The sequence below is a fragment of the Chlorocebus sabaeus genome, chromosome 8 (assembly GCF_047675955.1).
Source record: "Chlorocebus sabaeus isolate Y175 chromosome 8, mChlSab1.0.hap1, whole genome shotgun sequence".
NCBI classification, from domain to species: domain Eukaryota; kingdom Metazoa; phylum Chordata; class Mammalia; order Primates; family Cercopithecidae; genus Chlorocebus; species Chlorocebus sabaeus.
The window spans coordinates 147,794,140-147,816,096 of record NC_132911.1 but is presented as its reverse complement, the minus strand read 5'-3'; the positions used below and the strand labels follow the sequence as shown (position 1 = coordinate 147,816,096).

The 21,957-nt window shown below is 60.9% G+C and overlaps 3 protein-coding genes across 8 annotated transcripts; 1 reads left to right on the top strand and 2 right to left on the bottom strand.

The window, feature by feature from the left end:
• Positions 1–3,867: 3,867 nt before the first annotated feature.
• WDR97 (WD repeat domain 97) lies at positions 3,868–12,543 on the bottom strand. The gene is made up of 24 exons (XM_038000002.2): positions 12,412–12,543; positions 12,080–12,216; positions 11,331–11,959; positions 11,109–11,230; positions 10,245–10,944; positions 10,023–10,165; positions 9,695–9,931; positions 9,534–9,624; positions 9,278–9,410; positions 9,048–9,169; positions 8,784–8,844; positions 8,489–8,638; positions 8,125–8,382; positions 7,920–8,045; positions 7,739–7,822; positions 6,755–6,832; positions 6,388–6,615; positions 6,107–6,292; positions 5,779–5,976; positions 5,578–5,699; positions 5,342–5,504; positions 4,415–4,911; positions 4,245–4,315; positions 3,868–4,165 (listed from the first exon to the last, which is right to left on the bottom strand). The coding sequence occupies exons 1-24, from the start codon at positions 12,521–12,523 to the stop codon at positions 3,963–3,965; spliced, it is 4,851 nt and encodes a 1,616-aa protein (XP_037855930.1). The 5' UTR covers positions 12,524–12,543; the 3' UTR covers positions 3,868–3,962.
• A 120-nt stretch (positions 12,544–12,663) lies between these two features.
• MAF1 (MAF1 homolog, negative regulator of RNA polymerase III) lies at positions 12,664–15,550 on the bottom strand. 3 transcript variants are annotated; one of them, XM_008001883.3, is made up of 8 exons: positions 15,440–15,550; positions 14,520–14,646; positions 14,281–14,409; positions 14,037–14,202; positions 13,814–13,935; positions 13,609–13,728; positions 13,313–13,447; positions 12,664–13,188 (listed from the first exon to the last, which is right to left on the bottom strand). In XM_008001883.3, the coding sequence occupies exons 2-8, from the start codon at positions 14,600–14,602 to the stop codon at positions 13,167–13,169; spliced, it is 777 nt and encodes a 258-aa protein (XP_008000074.1). In that variant the 5' UTR covers positions 14,603–14,646; positions 15,440–15,550; the 3' UTR covers positions 12,664–13,166. The 3 variants fall into 3 exon arrangements, with proteins under 3 accessions (XP_008000074.1, XP_008000075.1, XP_072874606.1); XM_008001884.3 differs by lacking the exon at positions 15,440–15,550 and adding an exon at positions 15,146–15,412; XM_073018505.1 differs by lacking the exon at positions 15,440–15,550 and adding an exon at positions 14,825–14,864.
• Positions 15,551–16,516: 966 nt separating this feature from the next.
• On the top strand, positions 16,517–21,563 carry SHARPIN (SHANK associated RH domain interactor). 4 transcript variants are annotated; one of them, XM_073018502.1, is made up of 9 exons: positions 16,517–16,722; positions 17,030–17,204; positions 20,145–20,276; positions 20,357–20,495; positions 20,580–20,688; positions 20,770–20,923; positions 20,995–21,119; positions 21,206–21,334; positions 21,411–21,563. In XM_073018502.1, the coding sequence occupies exons 1-8, from the start codon at positions 16,525–16,527 to the stop codon at positions 21,320–21,322; spliced, it is 1,149 nt and encodes a 382-aa protein (XP_072874603.1). In that variant the 5' UTR covers positions 16,517–16,524; the 3' UTR covers positions 21,323–21,334; positions 21,411–21,563. The 4 variants fall into 4 exon arrangements, with proteins under 4 accessions (XP_072874603.1, XP_037855928.1, XP_037855924.1 ...); XM_038000000.2 differs by having other exon boundaries at positions 20,354–20,495; positions 21,001–21,119; XM_037999996.2 differs by having other exon boundaries at positions 20,354–20,495.
• The last annotated feature ends 394 nt before the right edge of the window (positions 21,564–21,957 follow it).

Here is a 21,957-nt window from a genome sequence, read left to right as displayed (position 1 = left end):
GAGGCCAACTCATCAAGGTAGGCATTAGCTCCACCTGGATCTTTCCCGTCACATTCCCTCTGGTGCCATCTGGCCACTACAATGGTCAGCTCCCCGTGCAGAGCCCCTGCTGCTTGGGGACCACTTGGGTGGACCAGGTGTTACCGTCAGAGCAGTGCTACAGAGCTGTTGCTAAGAGCCACGTGTTCTCAAGGTACTAGTTTTCTTGTTTACATTCCTCCATAATGTAGTCTAGCCTTATAACCTTGGACACACATTCTTCCTGTGTCTTTTTTTTTTTTTTTTTTTTGAGACGGAGTCTGGCTCTGTCGCCCAGGCTGGAGTGCAGTGGCCAGATCTCAGCTCACTGCAAGCTCCGCCTCCCGGGTTCACGCCATTCTCCTGCCTCAGCCTCCCGAGTAGCTGGGACTACAGGCGCCGCCACCTCGCCCGGCTAGTTTTTTGTATTTTTTAGTAGAGACGGGGTTTCACCATGTTAGCCAGGATGGTCTCGATCTCCTGACCTCGTGATCCGCCCATCTCGGCCTCCCAAAGTGCTGGGATTACAGGCTTGAGCCACCGCGCCCGGCCTTTTTTTTTTTTTTTTTTTTTTTGAGACAGAGTCTTGCTCTGTCGCCAGGGCTGGAGTGCAGTGGCCGGGTCTCAGCTCACTGCAAGCTCCGCCTCCCAGGTTTACGCCATTCTCCTGCCTCAGCCTCCCGTGTAGCTGGGACTACAGGCGCCCGCCACCTCGCCCAGCTAGTTTTTTGTATTTTTTAGTAGAGACGGGGTTTCACCTTGTTAGCCAGGATGGTCTCGATCTCCTGACCTCGTGATCCACCCGTCTCGGCCTCCCAAAGTGTTGGGATTACAGGCTTGAGCCACCGCGCCCGGCCCCTTCCTGTGTCTTACTAAATTCAAGAACTCTTTCATCAGGTTAGACTTCCAGGATATCTACGTGAATTTCCATAAAGGAGAAGCAATCACACCACAGGAAGATTTTCTCTTTCTTTTTTTTTTGAGACAGAGTCTCGCTTTGTCACCCAGGCTGGAGCACAGTGGCATGACCTCGGCTCACTGTAACCTCCGCCTCCCAGGTTCCAGCAATTCTCCTGCTTCAGCCTCCTGAGTAGCTGGGACTACAGGCATGTGCCACCAAGTCTCGCTAATCTTTGTATTTTTAGTAGAGACAGGGTTTCAGCATGTTGGCTAGACTTTTTATTTTTATTTTTGCGTGTGTGTGTGTGTGTTTTGAGACGGAGTTTCACTCTTGTTGCCCAGGCTGGAGAGCAATGGTGTGATCTAGGTTCACTGCAACCTCTGCCTTCCAGCTTCAAGCGATTCTCTTGTCTCAGCCTCCCGAGTAGCTGGGATTACAGGCATGCGCCACCATGCCTGGCTAATTTTGTATTTTTAGTAGAGACGGGGTTTCTCCATGTTGGTCTGGCTGGTCTTGAACTCCTGACCTCAGGTGAGCCACCCGCCTCCGCCTCCCAAAGTGCTGGGATTACAGGTGTGAGCCACTGAGACCGGCCCTTTTTTTGTCTTTCTTTTTTTGAGGCATGGTCTTGCTCTTGTCGCCCAGGCTGGAGTGCAATGGCGCGATCTCGGCTCACTGCAACCTCTGCCTCCCGGGTTCAAGCAATTCTTCTGCCTCAGCCTCCCGAGTAGCTGAGACTACAGGCATATGCCACTACGCCCGGCTAATTTTTGTGTTTTTAGTAGAGACAGGGATTTATCATGTTGGCCAGGCTGGTCTCAAACTCTTGACCTCAAGTGATCTGCCTGTCTCAGCCTCCCAAAGTGCTGGGATTACAGGCATGATTTTTTTGATACAAAGTCTTGCTCTGTCGCTCAGGCTGAAGTGCAGTGGCCTGACCTCTGCTTGCTGCAACCTCCACCTCCCGGGTTCAAGCGATTCTCCTGCCTCAGCCTCCCAAGTAGCTGGAATTACAGGCGCCTGCCACCAGGCCCAGCTAATTTTTTGTATTTTTAGAAGAGACGGGTTTCACTGTGTTAACCAGGATGGTCTCAAACTCCTGACCTCGTGATACGCCCGCTTCGGCCTCCCAAAGTGCTGGGATTACAGGCATGAGCCACCGTGCCTGGCTAAACTAGGTAATTTTTAGGGAACAAGTCTCTTGCCTGATGTGTGGGTGTGATATTATGATATCTGTCTAATGGTTTTCACCCACAGTTCCTGGCTTATAACTCCCATATCCCTTGTTATAATGTTGGGGCACTTAGGCCTCAGAGGCAAGACTCAGACAACAGAATCTCTCTCTTTGACCTTTTCCCACCCTCCTTTTTCTCCCCAAGGCAGGACTTTTCCCCTGCCTTTGTTGTCTTAGAGATAGCCATAAAGAAGGCTGGGCATGGTGGCTCACGCCTGTAATCCTGGCGCTTTGAGAGGCTGAGGCAGGCGGATCACCTGAGGTCAGGAGTTTGAGACCAGCCTGGTCAACATGATGAAACCCCATCTCTACGAAAAATACAAAACTAGCCGGGCATGGTGGCTCACGCCTGTAATCCCAGCTACTCAGGAGGCCGAGGAAGGAGAATTGCTTGAACCTGGGAGGCGGAGGTTGCAGTGAGCCGAGATCACGCCATCGCACTCCAGCCTGGGCGACAGAGCAAGACTCTGTCCCAAAAAAAAAAAAAAAAAAAAGAGAGAGAGAGATAGCCATAAATAAATTCTCTGACCTACCTGGTCTGACTGCAGGTCATGGGGGTCCCTCAGTTCCCCCTGTTCCCTGCTATCTTTCTGTGTCCTGACCAAAAATCAGAGGGCCTTGGCCACTCTTGTGGCCCAGGAGCTGCAGGATTGTCCCAGCAGGCTTGAACCCAAACTGGGGCCTTGGCATTGCTAGACCCTGACCGAGGTATCTAGGTTTACTAATTTTTCATAAAAAGTGTCAAGTCCTCTAGTGACAGACTCAGCCCTCAGTCTCATTGCACACCTGTGAACTTTGGCCTTTTGCAGTGGGAGGATGGGGGAGTGCCTAGACGTAAAGAGGCAGGTTCAGCTGGGCCCAGCAACTTGGCCATCCCACATGGCCCTGCGCACCCGTGCTCTTGGGATGGTGGTACCACTGTGTCAAGCACCGGCCTGGGAAAGAGCAGCCATTTGGTGGCCCCATAACAAGAGCCACCGCACAGGTTGGGGTGACGGGGAAGGTGTGGAGGAGCGATTCTAACCAGAGCCATCGTGAAGAAACCAGTAAAGCCAGAGACTAGAAATACAGGAGAGAAATCACTGCTCAGATAACACAAAATACAGGTGTAAAAGCCAGGCATTTCCCCCAGAGCCGCCCCGAGAGCTCTGTGCAAAGGTATTGTGCCCTGCCAGGCCCCACAGCGCAGAGGAGCCCGGCCCGGAGGCTGAGTCCTTGGGAACCAGAACCAAACCCATCCCCTAGGGGTTTTTAGGCTAAAGGGGTGAGAGGATCTTCTTCGTTGTTGCTCAGAAAAAAGCTCCTGGTGCCTTCGTCAATTCTTCTCTTTTCCAGAACAAAAGTAACGAAAGCAAGGTCTGCAAACTCCTGGTCTCACCTGTGTCGACCCGGAAGGCCCAGTCTGTGACCTCCCAGGCCCTCCAGGACTCCCCTCCACACCGGGCTGTGGGCTGGCACAGGACGCGTTCTCTAAGGTCAGCCCGCATCTCCACACCTAGTACTTGACCAGAAAACGTTTGCTCCGTGCCCAGCGGATGGGGCCCCGCTATGGGCCTCCTCTGCCCTAGGCCGGCCACCCCTCCAGGAACGCTGGTGCCCATGATGGCCACCTCCCAGGCCTCCGGCTCCCGCCTTCTGCCGCCACTGTGGGCTCAGGCCGCACGCCCGCACGCCCTGCGCACCCCAGGGCCCTCCAAAGCAGGCGGCATTCTGCGGAAAGAAATTCTCTGGACTTTATTCCCGATGCAGGCCTTGGCCGAATACCAATGGCAGGCCCCAGAGCCAGGCAGGCTGAGGCCACCAGCCCGGTCAGCCATAGGTGTCAGGGTCCGCGTCCTCTGGCAGAAAGTAGCGCTGCAAGGCGGGCTGCAGAAGCCGCGGGGGCCGTGGGCGTGGGGGCGTGGGCCAGTCCCGGGGGAAAGGCTGCGGCTCCACACGTGGCAGCGGCAGCTTCAGCGTCCGGATGGGGCCGTTCAGGGTGCGGCCCGCACAGAGCCGGGAAGGCATCAGGCCTGGGGGCAGGCGGAGGCTTGTGAGGCCTGGGGTCTGGGGCGGGATGGGGGCCCAGTCTCCACCCCGGGCCCCACTCACCCCTCAGTCTCATGGCGGACCTCGCGGACCTCTGCGCCTTGGCCTCCTGCAGCCGGAGGATGGGGTGGTGCCTGGAGTCAAAGAGGAGGGTTTAGCCGGCCCAGCCCCATGCTTGGCCGCCCCACGCTTGGCCACCCCACGCAGGCCCCGCCGACGCAGGCCCCGCGCACCAGTGCTCCCGGGGTGGTGGCACCACCATGTCGGGCACCGGCGGGTGCGGATGCGCAGCCTCCTCCTGGAGCCAGCTCCGCTGCTGCGCCCGCAGCTGCTGACAGAAGAAATTGAGCGCGTCTATGGGGCCCAAGTCCAGCAGCTGCGAGTGCGACCAGTCGGTCTCCTCCAGCAGCGGCGGCTCTTCGGGCAGCTGAGCAGGCCCCGCAGGGCCCAGGCGGGCCTCGGGCTCCAGGCAGAAGCTCTTCAGTGTCTCGGAGAGCACTCCGAGACCGAGCTGGCGGGTCCCCCAGCTGCGCGTGGGTGCCAGCGTCTGCTGGGCCTGGAGCTCCGGGGAGAGAGAGTGCGGCTCCGCAGGTGAGACCACCATCAAAGGCACCTCTGAGACCTGCGAGAGCCTCCTGAAGATGCTGGAGGGTGACCAGGAGGTGCCCGAGGGCATCACGGAGGCACGCGTGGGTGCCCCAGATACGACTGAAGTCTGCGATGGGGTCTCCTTGGGAGGAGAGGAAAGTGCTGAGGTCTTGGAGACCTTGGGCAGCACCACCAGCAACTTGGCTGAAGACTGGCTGCAAGCTTTCCATCTGTGGGGAGGTGACCCACGGCCAAGCACTCTGGCTCCTTGAGCACCCCCATGGCCACTGAAACTCCCTTCTGCCCGACCCTCAGCCCAAGGCAGGGGCTCCCCCTCCCTTGACAAGGAGGTCCCAGGGCTGTCCCTGGCTCAACACCCAGGGCCAGACACCCCCTGTGACTTCCACCTGCACAGGGAAATCTCCAGAGATGCTCAGGGCAGGGAGGCTGGAGGCCTAGGACTGGGCAAGGCAAGGGGCCCGTGGCCTCAGCTGGTTTTGATCCCAGGACTTGTAGAAAGCCAGAGAAGGCAACAGGGTTCCCAAGGCACCCCCGGCCCCTACCAGCCCAACCTGAAGCTGCTGAATCATGTCCTCCAGTTTCTGGCAGCAGCGAGTACGCAAGCCAGCCTTGGAGTCCAGGTCGGGGCTCTGGACCCAGGTCATCATCTCCTTGAACAGGAAGCCTTCCGGGTCCTGAAGGCCCAGCCCATGCAGCAGCTTCTTGAGCTCTGGCCTGGGACAGATGCATGTGGCTTATCCAGAGGCCTTCCCAGCGGCAGGGAGGGCTGGGCCGGAGCGCGACTCACCGGCAGTGCACCGGAGAGTAGAGGAAGTAGGACATGAGCTCCAGCACCACATCCCGGGACTCCAGGGAGCAGGCCAGGAGCAGCTGCAGCGCCAGCATCACGAACTTCTTCTGCGTCTGGTCCTGAGGCAGGCGGAGGGGATGTGGTTGCTGAGGGCGGGTGGGCAGGAAGGAAGACGGGGGGGCAGGACAAGGGGCACACCTGGAGGCTGGGGGGCTGGTCCAGGTTGAGCAAGTGTATGAGCAGGCCCTGCAGCTGGCCTTGGAGATCACTGCTTATGTTGGGCAGCAGTCTCAGTAGCACCTGCAGGATGTGCACACGGTCCACCCACGTGGTCTCCTCCAGCACGGCCACCAACAGTGAGGCCAGGCCCTCCACCGTGCCCGCCTCCGGGTATGCCTGCAGGATAGCATGCTGAGGTCCTGCTCCCATGCCACACCCAAGCCAGCCCCTACCTTCTCCCCTGTCCCTCACCCTAACGTCCCTCACCCTAACCCATGCTTCTCAGGCATCCTGAATTCCCTCCAACCTGCAGGTTGAAGACGGGGAACAACTCTTTGAACCAGGTCTGGTAGATGAAGAAATGCAGAAACTTGGGCAGATGCCCGTAATGCTCATCCAAAAGCAAACTCCCATGACGGTGCCAGGGATGAGGGTGGGTCCTGGCAGTCTCGCAGGTGCGCCGCTGGGGCTCCTGGGTCCAGTCCACGGTACTCTAGTGGAGCAGCAGTGGCTACAGGTCCCACCTGTCTGGGTCTCAGTGTAAGCCCACCTCCCGTGGTGGCCTGGGGCCCCTGCCTGAGCCTCTACCTGATCCTCCAGTTCCCAGGAATCCAGCTGCTGGCTAGAGTGCGAGCTCAGGGAAGCCGAGGCCCGGTCCAGCTCCTCCTCTACCTCCTCTTCCTCCTCCTCTTCCTTCTGATCTTCCTCCTCCTCCTCTCCAGGCTTATCCCCCAGCCACTGGAGCAGCTTTCTCTGCCACTGGGCTTGGGATGGCCTGGGGTACTGCAACCACAGGGCATCCTGGCTTGCCCCTGGCTGCAGAGGGGCAAGAGGTGGTGCCTGATGGGTTGCAAGGACAGCAGAGCCCTCCCCTACCAGCAAAGTCCCCAGCCCCGTCCCTTGCCTTGAGCTTTCTCTGGGAGGCGAGCCGAGTCAGGGATCCGAGGCCGCTGACCTCCGCGTTTAGCCACATCTGCTGGAGCACCACTGAGTTCGGCACATAGCCGGGGAAGCAGACAGGCCTCAGGCAGTACTGGAGGTGGGCACAGCAGGGAATGCTGAGAACCTGGATTCCCCCAGCCTGGCCACCACCTTGGTCACCTGTATAACCTCTCAGAGCCCCTCAGCCGCCAGTCCAGCTCTGCTGCCAGGCCTCCGACAGCTGACTGAGCTGGCACCCCTACTCTCAACACAGATGGCAGGAGAACCCTGAGATACCAGGGGTGAGGCCCTCAGTGAGCATCAGCTGTGACAAATGAGAAGGGAAACCTGGGGAAGTGTTGGCTTCTAGGGGCCCTGACACCCCGCAAGCTCCTCACAGAACTTGGTCCAGCCCTGGGACAAGAAAGTCTAAAAGAAGCACAGGGGCCAGGGAGGAAGGAAGGAGCTTGGAGAGAGGGCAACGAAGAGCTTGATGGTGGTACCCAGGTCCAAAGAGTCAATAACCCACCTGGGCAAGTGACGGTGCCAGGCATATGCTGGGGGAGGGGCTGAGGCCTGCCTGGGCACCTGGTGTATGTGAGGGTGGGAAGACAGTGGATTCTGAAGGGCCAGGTTCCCTTGACTTTGCTCCTCTAAAGGGCAGGGACTCTGATCTTCCAGGAAAAGTCCCTAGGGGACCTGCTTTTCCACAGCCTCCACGGGGGAAAGCAGTGTGTGGCATAACCGGCTGGGGGACCTGGCTTTGCCTGATGTCAGCTCCCAGAGCAGTAAGGAGTCTGTGGCCACAAACACAGCTGTACTGGAACAGGGTTAGACAGACTGTGAAGGGTGAGGGGTGAGGGGTGCGTGGGAGGCTGCAGCCTGGCCCTCTGGTTTTAGGTGGGCATGGCCCTTGGGTCAGATTTGGACACAAAGATTTGTAGCAAAGGGGAGATGGCAGGCACAAGAGTGATGCCTGGAGAGGAGTGGCTCTCCAGGAGCTTGGTGGGGGTCTCACCTTGTGGGGCTGCACGGTGGCAGGAAAGAAGCCCCCAAGGCTAGAAAGAGGTTCCTTGGGCTGTCTCTTTGGCAGCAGTGGGATCTGGGGGATGGAATGGGGGCTCAGAACAACACAGTCCCCAGTGCCCCTGCAGCTCTGTCCCTCAGAAGGTGGTACCCCACCTGCCTGGGTCCCTCACCCTGCACTGCAGGTGGGAGGATGGCAGGTCCAGGGCTACAGTCGTCCTCCCTCGGAGCTGCTCCAACTGCAGCTGCAGATCCAGACTGAGACCCAGGCAGTGGCTCAGTGAGGAGCGGGCCAAAAGCTGGGGTATAGGAGGAGTCACAGGGTGGCAGAGGGGCCATGGCGGCCCAGCAGGCATGTGGGAGGGTGGGAAGCCTTACCTGGGATGCCTTGCTGTGCACCCTACGGTGGGTGGGTGGGATCGGCACTGTGACTCGGGGAGGATGGGAGAAGTGCTGGCCCAGGGGCCCCAGGTCCTGTGGGGACAGGGCTGTTGGCACTGTTTGGGCTGCAGTGCTGACCTCACCCCGGGCAAGACAGTGGGCAGCTTGGGGTAGGGCACACACATCCCAGGTCTCTCTCTCTACTGTGAGGGTCCCGGGGCTCCACTGGTGGGACTCCCTTCCAAACTGCATGCCCTGGGAGGGTAGCAGGAGCAGACAGACCATCAGAGACCAGGTGGGAGCGGTGGGTGGAGAGGAGGGGCCAGGGTCAGGACTGGGCTGGGGGAGACCCCACACCTACCAGCAGGCCAGAGCCATAGATCAGATGGAGGTAATTGTCAAAGCCTTCCTGGCGCTGCTGCCAGGAGGGTGGGGGCCGGGCTGCTGGGACCACTAGCCCCAGCCTCAACTGCTGAAGGTCTCGGTCCCGGGCCACTAGGGCGTCCAAGTCCTGAGTCAGGGTTCAGGGATCAGCCTGCTCTTCCTTGAGCCTTGCTACGTGCTGCCCAGACAACCACAGGGATCCCAGGCCTGCCCCAGGGCTGAAGGCTGGGGCCTGAGCCTGGGCAGGGCGGGTTAAGGAGGGCCCACCCCACCTCCTTCGGCAGCAGGTGCTGAGATGTTGCCCTCCGACGATGGATGAGAGACAAGGCCTTGCTGCAAACAGGGACAGGCCCAGGTGGGATGCGGGGTGGCATGTCAGTGGGCTGGGGCAGAAGCTGGGACAAGGACCGACCCCAAATGGGTGTGCCAAGGCTCAGACAGGCTTGCATCAACTACAGAGGGCCCCACGCAGCCAGGCCCTCACCCAGGGTGGGAAAGGGGGGCCTCCAGGAGGGTTGAGCAGGCCCGTATGGGACCTGAGGCTGGCTGCCCGATGGAGGTTGCTGAGCCTCTGCAGTTGGGTGGAAGTCAGTGATTCCTGGCTTGTCAGTGGCAGCGGAGGGTCGTCCACCATGTCTGGGACCTTCCAGCACATCTTCTGAATAGGGGAAGGAACCTGTATCCCTGGCTGGGGGAACCCAGGTCTTCCCCCCAAAGGTGGGCAAGGTGAGGGGCCCACCTTGCTCACTCTGTCCTCACCACACACCTTAACTAGGTAGGATGTAGGCAGGTAGAGCCTATGGGACACCAGGCAGAGGCGGGATCCCAGTGCCAGCACCAGGTCTCCACTGTTGCTGCAGAAAGTCAGGGCCTGAGGGGCACCATTCAGCTGCAGGAGCCTGGAGGTGACCCAGGGCAACCGAGGCTCAGCAGGGACAAGGCCTTCTCCATCCAGTTCAGCCACTGGGCTCTGGTGCGAGGTAGAGGGAGGAGAACCCAGCCCTCCCCACCTCCCAGCCTACCGCAGGAGGCGGTTCTCAGCGGTCCAGATGCGAATGGTGCAGTCCAGGCTGGAGCAGGCATACAGCTTGAGCGTGGGGCAGCAGCACAGGCCTGGGGGCAAAGTTCAGGGTCAGGCACCGAGCCGGGCGGGGGCTGGGCTTCACCCGTGTTGCCCCCTCACCGGTGATGTGGTCCGTGGGGTCGTCCTGGGGCCGGTGGTCTAATCGTGGACTGTCGCCCAGGCCAAACTGCACCAGGCTGTAGGTAGCGCTATCTGGGTCTTCAAAGCCCACAGTGACGCGTCTGCCTAAGGCACAGAGCGCCACGGCTGGGTAGCAGCAGGAGAAGGTGCGCAGCAGGCTCAGGCTCTCCTCCGCATAGGGGAAGACGCGCCACATCTTCACCGTCAGGTCCCCACCTGTGGGCAGCAGAGCCTGGCTGGGCCTTGTGGGGGGGCGTGGGAGGGGGGGCTCTGTGGCGGCCTGACCGTTGGCAGGGGAGCTACTGACCCGAAGACACGATGCTGTTCCAGGTGGATGCGATGGCGACGACCGGGCCCGGGCTGTGCGCCTCCGTTTGGAAGACAGTCTTCGACGACAGCCAATCCAGGACTGACAGCGTGCCGTCCATGTGCCCCACCACGGGCAGGTACCTGCGAGTGGGAAGAGCCCGTTGGCGCGGACCCTGCCGCTCCTTCTGCCCGCCAGACCTTCGCCGGTTCCGGCACCCACCGGTTCTTGTTCTTGCAGGCGCAGGCCACAGCGCTGGGGCGCAACTCGCCCTGGTGCTGGCGCACGACCTCCCAGGAGGAGAAGGCGCCTCCGAGATCCGTGAGGTGGCTGTACAGGTGCAGACAGCAAGGCTGTGGCGCAGGGGGCGGCGGTGGGCACACGCGGTGCAGCACGCTCATGGGGCAGCGCGCCGCGTTGGCGCGGACCAGGTGCCCGGCCTTAGTCAGCAGCCACAGCGCCTCACGCGGCAGGCAGTAGGCCACGGCTGCCGCGCAGTCCTCCGGCTCCAGCAGCAGTGAGCTCACTATGCGCCCGGTGGCAGCTGACAGGAGGTAGACTGAGCCGTCGGTGCACGCGCACACGAGGCGAGTAGGCAGAGACGGATGCGCAGGCGCGGGCAACGCAGGCGCCACCTGCACATGGAGCACCTTGGCGGGCAGTTGCGCCAACGGCGAGTAAAGCTCGCGTAAGCCCCACACTTGCATGCTGCTCGCGCACAGGGACAGCACCGGCCAGCCCGGGCGTGCTGGCGCCAGCAGACGGCCCACGCGCCGGGACAGCTTGTCCTGACCCCAGTAGCCCAGTGCTACCTCGCCCACCTGCGCCGCCGCCTGCAAGTCCCAGGTGCGTAGCGTCCCGTCCTGTGAGGCCGACAACACCAGGGTCGTGTTAGGCAGCACAGCCATAGCCGTCACCGGGCCTGTGGGAGGGGTGCAGGTCACTGGGCTGACTGAAGGCCAGGGAGCCTTCAACCTATGTTGCAGTCAGCGCAGCAAGGCCTGGCCAGAGCTGCAGAGATGCTGGACAGCCTAGAGCGGCTGGAGGCAAAAGGCCGAGGCTCGGGGTGCAGAGAATTCAGAGCACCTGTGTGGCCCACGAACACCATCCGGATCTGCCAGTTAGCCTCCCACACCTTCACGGTGCTGTCCCGGGAAGCTGTCACCATTGCCTCTACTTCCTCGCAGTAAGCCAGGTCCGAGATGGTGCTACAAGTGGGGAATGGGAGAAGCCCAACGTACTTAACATCGCCTGTGAGGGCCCTGTACCCCTACATGCCTGGCCCTCCTTAGGGGGATTCCCTCTCACGTTTTGTGCAGATCCCAGCGCACATCTACCAGAGTCCAGGCATGCAGATCGAAAGTGAGCACGGCCGAGCCATAGGCCGCGAAGCAGCGCAGGACGTGGTGGGGAGGAACCGGCCCCACAGCCAGACGCATGAGCCTGCCCGTTGGGCTCGGGGGCGGGTGCAGTGGTGACCCTCGCAGCACTAGGCGGCGACCACCTGAGCGGAACTGCCAGAGCGCCAGGCTGCTGTCCATCTCCGCCACGAGCAGCAGCCTGAGGTCAGGCACCGGCAGGCAGCAGGTGGGCGCCCAACCCGGGGCCCTGCCCACCCGCTGCTCGCTCAGCCACAGCAGGCTGAGATTGGGCCTCAGAATGGCCAGCCCCGCGGGGCCCCAGCCTACAAAACGGCCCACGGCACCCAGCGGGCCCAACACGGTCACCAGCCCCGTAAGCCCGACAGGCGCCAGCAGCGTCTCCTGTGCCCAGCCGTCTTCCTTGTGCAGGTGCAGGCGGCCCGCGCCGTCCAGCACCACGAAGCGTCCGCCCACCGGGTCCTGTGCCACTGAGCGCAGCCCGGCTGCCACCTCCAGATGGCGCAGTGGCTCCAGCCCATGGGTCAGGCACGCCACGCGCAGCTCGGCTCTCTTCTCCTGTGGGCCGGGGCGAGCGGACCCGCCGTCAAAGGTTGGGGCTGCTCCGGCCTAGGGAACCCCTAGGGGAAGGACCAGATCCCGAAAGAGGCCTGGAGGCACAGGACGGGCACAGCGCACCTTTTCCACGACCTCGTGGAGGCTGGTGCGCAGAAGCAGCCACAGCCGGCGGGCGCGGGCGCGCGGGGTCAGGCTTTGCCACTGCTGGCTGCTGGTCAGAAAGGGCAGGACCTGCGACGGCTCCGTGAAAGTCAACTCTGCGGGCGGGAACTGGAAGTTCTGCCACCTACAGCCTCAGGTCCCCGACCCTGACGGTTATGGGGAGCCCTCCTCCAGGGGCCCTGCCCTGCCAGGCACTGCCCAGGGGAGTTTCGTTCCAGGGGATGGAACCCAAGCCCGACTGAGACCCACTTCCTGGCGGATGCCTGTGGGACGAGGCCAGGACCCCTCACCATTCTTTTCGGTGAGCAGCCCAGGGTCTGGGACATCATAGACATCTGCATCATACAGGTCCGAGTCCAGAACTAGGTTGTAGCCTTCTGCCTCCCACGCCTCTGCCTCCATTTCTGCAACTGCGGTCCCAGAACCCAACAGCTCCCAGGACTTAGCGGTCACGGCCGGCAGCGGCAGTTGCTAGGATACCAGATGCCGCTGGCCACTCCCACACCGCAGGCCCCGCCCCCACATCGCATCCAGGTCCACACTAAGTCACAGAAACTTTTATTGGAAAGAAATGAGCTGCAGCAAAGTGACACTCAGTGCACGCGGCCAAATGGTCGAGGTGGGGGTACAGGTGGGCACCAGGGGCCGGCCCAAGACCAGAGCTGGTGACCGCCGGGGCCTGTTTGCGGGGCCTCCGGCCACAGACCCTTTGGGCTGGAGTGTGCAGGCCCAGTAGAAATACAAAAATAAACTCTGTGGTCCAGCTCTCCCTGCTGTGGCAGTTCATTTGGGCAGGGCAGTCACTCTTCCCACCAGGCCCCCTGCTGCCGAGTCCGGCCACAGCACGGGCAGCAGGAGTCTGAGGGGTGAGTGGGCATCCACAGGATGGAGCCAAAGGGCTAGGCAGGTATGGCCTTGGGCAGTGCCAGGACTATGGCAGCGCCAGGGTCTGGCCAGCAGCTGGGGAGGCCCCAGGGGCCTCTCAGGCGGGCAGGTCCAGGCATTGGTTGAAGCTGGATGAAGCTGGGGCCTCGGCTCCTCCTCATCAAATACAGATCACTGGGACCCTGGGCGGAGGTTGGCACACAGTGGGCCTTTAGGAGCCACCACTTAGACCAAGTAGAGGAGGCCCCCACCCTGTTGTACCCACTCCAGGTTTCAGGGACCCGGGTCATGGCCCCCATCACACACCTGTCCTCCTCCATGGTGTTCGTCTCCTCGGCCCCACCCCCACTGCCTCCGCTTCTGCTTTCTTCCTCCAACTCCTCCTCCCCCAGCTCCATGTCCAGCTCATTGCCTGCTTCTGAGGGCGTGTAGGTGGAGCCACTGAGGGGAGGCAGGGAAACCAGTTTTAGGACCCCCTACCCAGGCCTGCTGCTGGCCCCAGGAAGGATGTTCAGGGAGGACAAAGCTGGGTGGAGATGGCACAGCTAGGGAAGTTGTATCGGCTCAACAGAGAGGTGGGGGAGGAGGCAGACGGTGCCCACCTGATGGAACGGCAGCTGAAGAAAACAATTCGCTTGAGCCGCTTATTGTAGAAGAAGTAGTTGAAGGACCAGAGGCTACCATCCTCCCCGAAGGGGTCTGAATCCAAGTCTGGGTTATAGCTGGGGAGTATAGGGTGACAGGTGGTGTGAGGGATGGGGGCCCACCTGCAGGGATGCTGGCCCACCTGCAGGGATGCCGGCCCACCTGTAGATGTCACATTCAGCCAGGCAGATCTCCTCGTCCACAGCGTTCCACAGCTGTGGTTTCAGGGCCTTGAAGTCCTCCCGCACAGCTGAGAACAGACTGCAGTTGACTGCATTCACCACCTAGAACAGGTCACAATCAGGCTGACAGGAGCCCAGGGCTACCGAAAGTGGGGAAGAACAGTGGGGTGGCTGTGGGTCCCTTCCCTCCACCTGACCCTCACCCAGCTAAGGCTGGGCTCCCGGCTGAACTCATGGCTGCGCGCTGTGCTGAAGTCATAGTCAGGCCTGAAGGACTCATTGAGTGTGGCAATCAGGTAGAAGAGGGTCTTGCGGCTGCACTTGTCACTGAGGGGGCCCTCGTCCTCGCCGCCTTGGCTTTTGCTGAGTCTGCACAGAGAGAAGCATCAACTGGGCCCATCACCTCCTCTCAACCCCCAGCCCCAGGCAGCCCCCACTATGGCTCACCTACTGGGGCTGAGGCCTGAAGTCTGGGGTGGAGAGAGTGCCTCCAGCACGTGGGGCTGGCCCTCCTGGCAGAACTGCTTGAACATGTGTTTGTCATCTCCTGCCATCTTACATGAGTAGCTCTCAATCCTATAGGATGCAGAGAGGACCATGATGCATGCTTCCCCCAGGTTCCATTGAAGGGTGGGGCAGTGTGACCTCCGAGATGCCAGCCCCGCGCGCCCCCCGCCCTGCCTCACCTGCCGATGATGTGGGCGTCTCCGGTCTCCACAGTCAGCTGTGAGTTGATGGCTTCAAAGCTCGAGTTCTCCAACAGCTTCATGTCCTTGGGAAGGGGGCTTTGTGCTCCAGAGGAGCTAGTGTTGCCTGGGGAGTGACAGGCCAGACCATGGGTATCCATCTGGCCCCTTGGGGCCCTGCCTTCAGCCCTCCTACCCACTAAGTGGAGCCGCTGGGAACAAGCTGAGTCTGGCCTCTGTCCAGGCTGCACATCAGGAACTCCCCTCTCTGCCCCGCCAGGAGAGGTTACGAGATCTTGTTTTACCTGAGGGTGGCAAGTCCAGGCTCCAGGTCAGCCACACCCCCTGCAGAACACGCGAGTTCTGGGACTAGGCTAGGACCACCGGGGACCCTGCTCACCCTGGGGCTGCTGGTTGAGTTTGTCGCTCAGCATTGCCATTGCCATTCCCCATCCCCACCCCCACCCCGAAAGAACAGCTCCAGCCACCATGGGGGTAACTCTTGAGTCCGTAACGGGACATGATTTCTGCAGTCTCCCTCAGGCTGGCTGGGCTCCTCAGCCAGGGTAAGAAGCTGCATCCCGGTTAGGAACCAGGACACCTGGGGCTCCGGGCCCTGCGGTCACCTGGGCGGGCGCTCTTTCGTTCTGGCTGCTTTCTGGCCCGGGGAGACGAAAGCTAGAGGTTCCTCCACTTTACCCGGAAAAAGCGCCTAGTTTCTCCAGACGCCTAGGAGGGCGGTCCCTCGACCCCGCCGGGGCGCTGCAGAATCGCCAGGCAGCGCCCGCCGGGGCCGGGTAGGGCACCCGCCGAGCCGCGGTGGAACTACAAATCCCAGGAGGCAGCGCGCCGCGCGAGGCCTGCTGGGGGCTGTGGTTCCGGAGGCCCGAGGCGGCGCGGGGCGCAGGGCGGACACCCACCTGCCTGGCTGGGTTAGATCTGGCCTCGCCGGGTCGGGTCTGGCTGGGGTGGGTCGCTCCGCGTCGGTGCCGGTGCGCAGGCGGGGGCGGGCTCCGCGCAGCGCGGGCTCCTCAAGATCGGAGGGCGGCGCCGCGGCCTCCGCTCGGGCCGCACTGTATCCGGGGGAAGAAGCTCCGCGGCGACGTCCCGTTACTCCTGGCCCTGCCGGCCCATCCGGGCTGCCACCGCGACATAGCCTCGCCCCCCTGCACAGAGCCCGCTCTCGCGACCGACCTGCCGCCGACCGCCACAGAGCGCCCCGGCGAGTCAGCGAGCCGAGCGAGCTAGCGACCTCCGCCTCCCCCGACCGGACAACAACAAGCGTCCGCCAGGCCCGGCCCCGCGCCTCTGAATGGCCCGCTCCAGTCGCCGGGATCGAGAGCTCGAATAGCAATCGGGTGCCTTACCCGCCACTCAGTTGTGCTTTCTATGTCTACTGGTTGTGGAGTCTGTCTGTCACGCCTCTCGCCGTACTAACCCGCCCATCCCCAGCGCTTATTGGCCATGGCCTCTCTCGCTCCGCCCCCGAGGGGGTCGACCCCTTAACCAGAGAGGCACGGGCCAACCTAGTGCGTCGTGTGGGCGTGGCGGGGGCTGCGGTCTGCGGGCGAAGGTGGCTGCCCATCGGAGGTCCCGGAAGCGATGTCCAGCTGCCGCCAGGCGCTGGGATAGTCGCTGGCCGTCTGCATCTCCACCCGCCGAGCCCCTGGGGCGAAGAGGCAGCGTCCTTCTTCAGTTGTGGCCGGTGCTTCGGCCCCTTACCCTTCGCCCCCAAAGACCAGCTCAAATGTGAGCGCCTCCGCCGCCCTGCCCCAGCCTCGTACACGCCGCCGGCCTTGCCCAGCCCGTGGGCCGTGTCCATTTCTGGGCAAAGCCAGCGGGGCAGGCTTGGCCAGGGTGCACAACTCGGCGCCGTCCCAAGGCCGACGCTCTGTGCGCGCCCGGAACTCTAGGCTTGCGGCCAGGGTTTCCGACGGGCGGAGACGCTTAGCGGCCAGATCCCACGGAAGCGCGCTCGGAGGGCCGGGACCCGGCCGGACCGGAGATGGCGCCGCCAGCGGGCGGGGCGGCGGCGGCCTCGGACTTGGGCTCGGCCGCAGTGCTCTTGACTGTGCACGTCGCTGTGAGGCTGCTGGGCGCCGGGCCAGACGCCGAGGCACAGCTGCGGAGGCTCCAGCTGAGCGCGGACCCTGAGCGGCCTGGGCGCTTCCGGCTGGAGCTGCTGGACGCGGGACCCGGGGCGGTGAGTGGGGGCGGAGGGTGCGCAGTCAGTCCTCTTGGCCCGGGCAGGGCACGGAGCCCAAAGCCAGGCCCCTCCGCTTGCCATCTGGGTGCCCTTAAGCAGTTACGTTTCTTTGCTTCTCTTTTCTTGTCCGTGAAATGGGGGGTGATGCTGGGACCTACTTTACAGGACTATTGTGAGGATTTGATGATAGGCGTACAGGACTTAGGACCTTGAAATGGCCTATAAATGTTATCTTGTGTTTCTTTGCTCATCGTGCGATGTAGGGCGGGGGAACTCCCTGAGCCTGGACTCTCCCCCTTCTCAGGTCAATTTGGAGTGGCCCCTGGAGTCAGTCTCCTACACCATCCGAGGTCCCACCCAGCACGAGCTCCAGCCTCCGCCAGGAGGACCTGGAACCCTCAGCCTGCACTTCCTCAACCCTCAGGAAGCTCAGCGGTGGGCAGTCCTAGTCCGAGGTGCCACCGTGGAAGGACAGAATGGTCAGTGCCCTGTAATGGATACTCATTTGGAATAACCTTGGCCCCCCAGTCTTGGTTGGGGAAGTTGGATCCACCTTCCAACTTGGAGTACTTGGAGTGGCTCCTGGAGTCAGTCTCCTGCACCATCTGAGGGCCCAGCCAGCACAAGCTGCAGCCTCCACCAGGAAGCCCTGGAACCTCAGCTGGCACTTCCTTAACCCTCAGGAAACATGAGAGGCAAGCATGAAGAGGCGGAGCAGGCAGGGTCAGGACCTGTGTGAGAAGACATCATCCAAAGAGCAGCAGGAGGGTGACAGGAGTGGGAGAGTGACAGACTCAGATACCTGCTGCTTAAGACAGAGTTCTGCAGTGGCAAGGGTTGTGCAGATAGGGTTGGGGAGAAGGGTGTTTCCAGAGATGCTTAGAAGATGGAATTAGTGGCCGGGTGGGGTGGCTCAGGCCTGTAATCCCAGCACTTTGGGAGGCCGAAGTGGGTGGTTCACCTGAGGTCAGGAGTTCGAGACCAGCCTGGTCAACATGGTGAAACCAAACTCTGTCTCTACTAAAAATACAAAAATTAGCCAGGCATGGTGGCGTGCACCTGTAGTCCCAGCTAATTGGGGAGGCTGAGGCAGGAGAATCACTTGAACCTGGAGGCAAAGGTTGCAGTGAGCCGAGATCGTGCTGCTGCACTCCAGCCTGGTGACAGAGAAAGACTCCGTCTCAAAAAAAAAAAAAAAAAAAAAAGGAATTAGCTGAGTTTCATGAGTTGCTTGGGAGGTTTTCTGCAGACAAAGCCTCCCTCTTATCACCCAGAATGGAGTGCAGTAGTGTGATCCTAACTCACTGGAGCCTTGAACTCCTGGGCTCAGGTGATCCTCCTGCTTCAGCCTAAGTAGCTGAGGTTGTGGGCGTGAGCCACTGCCCCTGGCTCACATGGCTGCTTAAATGGAAGCGTTAGCTGTTGAGACTGAGAAACATGAAGGACTAGGTAGTATGGGGCTCCCAGAGAGAGGGCAGCCCACAAACAGATAAGCAGAGCTGCCAGAGGGGTCGGAAGACAGCCAGACAGGGATGTAAGAGAGGCTCAAGCAACTCAGTGTTTAGAAAAGGAGCTAGGCTCTCTTTAGTCAGTCATTCACCAAGCATATGTATTCAGCAGCTGCTCTGTCCCAGGTACTCCTCTGGCATGAACAAAACTTCCAATCCCTATCCTATTGGAGCTTGCATTTTTAGAGGGGAGGAGACAGACATATAACATAAGTACAGGGCTGGGCAACATACCAAACATTTAAAAATTAGCTGAGCGGGCCGGGCGCGGTGGCTCACGCCTGTAATCACAACACTTTGGGAGGCCAATGTGGGCAGATCATGAGGTCAGGAGATCAAGACCATCCTGGCTAACACAGTGAAACCCCGTCTCTACTAAAAATACAAAAAAAAAAAAAAATTAGCCAGGCATGGTGGTGGTGGGGACCTGTAGTCCCAGTTACTCAGGAGGCTGAGGCAGAAGAATGGTGTGAACCTGGGAGGTGGAGCTTGCAGTGAGCCGAGATCTCACCACTGCACTCCAGCCTGGGCGACAGAGCTAGACTCCGTCTCAAAAAAAAAAAAAAATTAGCTGAGTATAGTGGTGTCTGCCTGTAATCCCAGCTATTTGGGAGGTTGAGATGGGAGGATCACTTGAGCCCAGGGGTTCTAGGCTGCAGTGAACTGTGATCGTGCCACTGCACTCCAGCCTGGGTGACAGAGCGAGATCCTGTCTCCAAAAAAATAAAATAAAATAATAATAATAATAAAATTACTGTAGAGTTTTTTAAAAAAGAAAGTTTGTTAGATGGTGTGGGACTGGGAATGGTGGAGCTGGGAGGATTGCTTTTTAAAATGGTGGCAGGGGCACAGTGGCTCATGCCTGTAATTCCGGCACTTTGGGAAGCCGAGGCAGGTAGATCACTTGAGGTCGGGAGTTAAAGACCAGTCTGACCAACATGGAGAAATCCTGTCTCTACTAAAAATACAAAATTAGCTGGGTGTGGTGGTGCATGCCTGTAATCCCAGCTACCCAGGAGGGTGAGGCAGGAGAATCGCCTGAACCCAGGAGGCAGAGGTTGCAGTGAGTCGAGATCACACCATTGCACTCCAGCCTGGGCCACAAGTGAAACTCCGTCTCAAAATAAAAACAAAAACAAAAAAAACGGTGGCAGGGGAAGGCCTCATTGAGGCAACACTGGAGTGAAATTTGAAGGTCATGGCATGAACCATGTGACCAAGGAAGCAGCAAACAAACCCTGAGGTGAGCATGTGCAAGTGATCCTTGCGGCTCACTGGGTGCCAGGACCAAACAGCGCTGGGTGCATGGAAGGCCCTGCTTATCGTAGTAGGGAGACAGTATGAATACAGTGGGCCTGGGATCATCACAGGAGCTGTGTTAGCACTGGGTGGGGACCCCCCATTGCAGTGGGCTGGGCCTCACACGAGGGTGGGGGCAAGGAGGGGAGTCAGCAGGGTGCCCAGCTCTGAAGACGCCCAGGGCAGTGGCTTGTCTGGAGTGCTGGCAGCCCAAGTGTGGGTCAGGGAGTCCGGAGAGGGGAGGTCCCCAAGGGCTCCAAGAGGCCACCCAGACTGCAGGGCCACTGAGGGCCTGCTTTGGTTCTGCTGTGAGGCATCCCTGGCTGGCAGAAAGGGCCAAGAAAGGTGGCCTGGCCAGGCAGCAAAAGGGTTTGAAAGGGCTCTAATTCCCAAAAATGAACTACGTGCAGCTCCAGCACTAACAGAAGTCTGGCAGGGGCCTCTGAGGGGCTTGCCAGAGCTAAGGCTGGGAGAAGGTGTGGCTTGAAGTGTGGCCTGAGGCAGGACCCTGGCATGGGCTGAGGTGAGGGAGAAGGCAAAGGTTCTGGAAAACCAAGGGCCCGGAGGCCTGGACAGAGGCCACAGCATCGCCCACCCATATCTTACCTGTAGGCGGCAGCAGCAGCAGCAGCTCACCACCAGCCCTGGGCCCAGAAGCACGCCCCGCCTCCCTGCCCAGTCCCCCGGAAGTCCCCACACCTGAGGCAGATCTTCCTAGGAGCCCTGGAAACTTGATGGAGAGAGGTACAGGTGTGGAGGGGGGTGTTGGGGGATAGCAGACAGTCCCCAGTGGTGACAGCTGTCCCTTCCTTGCCCTACAGAAGAGCTGGCAGGGAATCTGGCCCGGGCCATTGCAGGTGGAGATGAGAAGGGGGCAGCCCAAGCGGCAGCCGTCCTGGCCCAGCATCGTGTGGCCCTCAGCGTTCAGCTTCAGGAGGCCTGCTTCCCACCTGGCCCCATCAGGTGAGGCCTGGGGCTTCTTCCTCACCTTGTCCTTGTGACCCTCCCAGGTCCTCCATCCATCCCTCAACCCACATTCTGGCACAGGCTGCAGGTCACACTTGAAGACGCTGCCTCTGCCGCATCCACCACGTCCTCTGCGCACGTTGCCCTGCAGGTCCACCCACACTGCACCGTTGCAGCTCTCCAGGAACAGGTGGGCACAGGGTCTAGGGAGCCCTGCCAGGGGGCAGGGGAGCCTAGGTGACATCATCTGCCCTGATTGCTCTGGCCGCAGGTGTTCTCAGAGCTCGGTTTCCCGCCAGCTGTGCAACGCTGGGTCATTGGGCGGTGCCTGTGTGTGCCTGAGCGCAGCCTTGCCTCCTATGGGGTTCGGCAGGATGGGGACCCTGCTTTCCTCTACTTGCTGTCAGCTCCTCGAGAAGCCCCAGGTCAGTCCTCAATGGGGGTGGGGTGTGGGAGGTGCGGTGCAGCCCGCCAGTCCTGAGCTCTACCCCCTCAGCCACAGGACCTAGCCCTCAGCGCCCCCAGAAAATGGACGGGGAACTTGGACGCGTGTTTCCCCCATCATTGGGGCTACCCCCAGGCCCCCAGCCAGCTGCCTCCAGCCTGCCCAGTCCTCTCCAGGTGGGCACGGGACTGGGCAGGGAGGGTCAGGACAGCCATGGGCATTGGAAAGAGCAGGGAAGCAACAACTGTCTGTCTTCCCCCAGCCCAGCTGGCCCTGCCCTTCCTGCACCTTCATCAATGCCCCAAGCCGCCCTGGCTGTGAGATGTGTAGCACCCAGAGGCCCTGCACTTGGGATCCCCTTGCCGCAGCTTCCACCTAGCAGCCACCAGAGGTACCAGAGGTGGCTCAGGCAGGGGAGGTGGGGGCACGGCAGAACCTACAGGAATGAGCCAGCTCCACCCCCACAGGTTACAAGGGGAGAGTGGCCCTTCCCTCACAGGCCCGACGTCTCCAGGCCCCCGCCGAACTCAGGGGACCTCTACTGACTGCTTGCTGGGACAGAGTCACCAGGGTTGGGGGAAGGGCCACAAACTGAAACCATTAAAGACACTTACGAGCCAGCAAGTGTTCCTTTCATGGTATCTCTGCAGACCTGCCCCAATCTAGCCAGTACTACAGAGACGCCCTCATCAGCAGGTGGGGCTCCCCCAGCCAGACCCCAGTGGTACCGAAGAGTGGACCTGGACCCTGAGCCTCAGTGGTCAGGAAAGCATGGCATGGGGATCTCTTCCCAGACTCCAGAGGCCTACAGAGCCCCCCACCCAGCTGCTCACCACTGGGCTGAGGCTGCTGGGGTGTGCCACACACTGAGCCGCAGCCCCCACCACTGACCTTGTCTCCTGTCTACCCTGGTCCCCCAGGCCTGCGCCTCTCCTGCCTGCAGCCCTGTTGGCACCACCTTTCTCCCATTCAGCTCTTGCCTTCCCTGGACTCTGGCCACCACTCCCCTCAGCT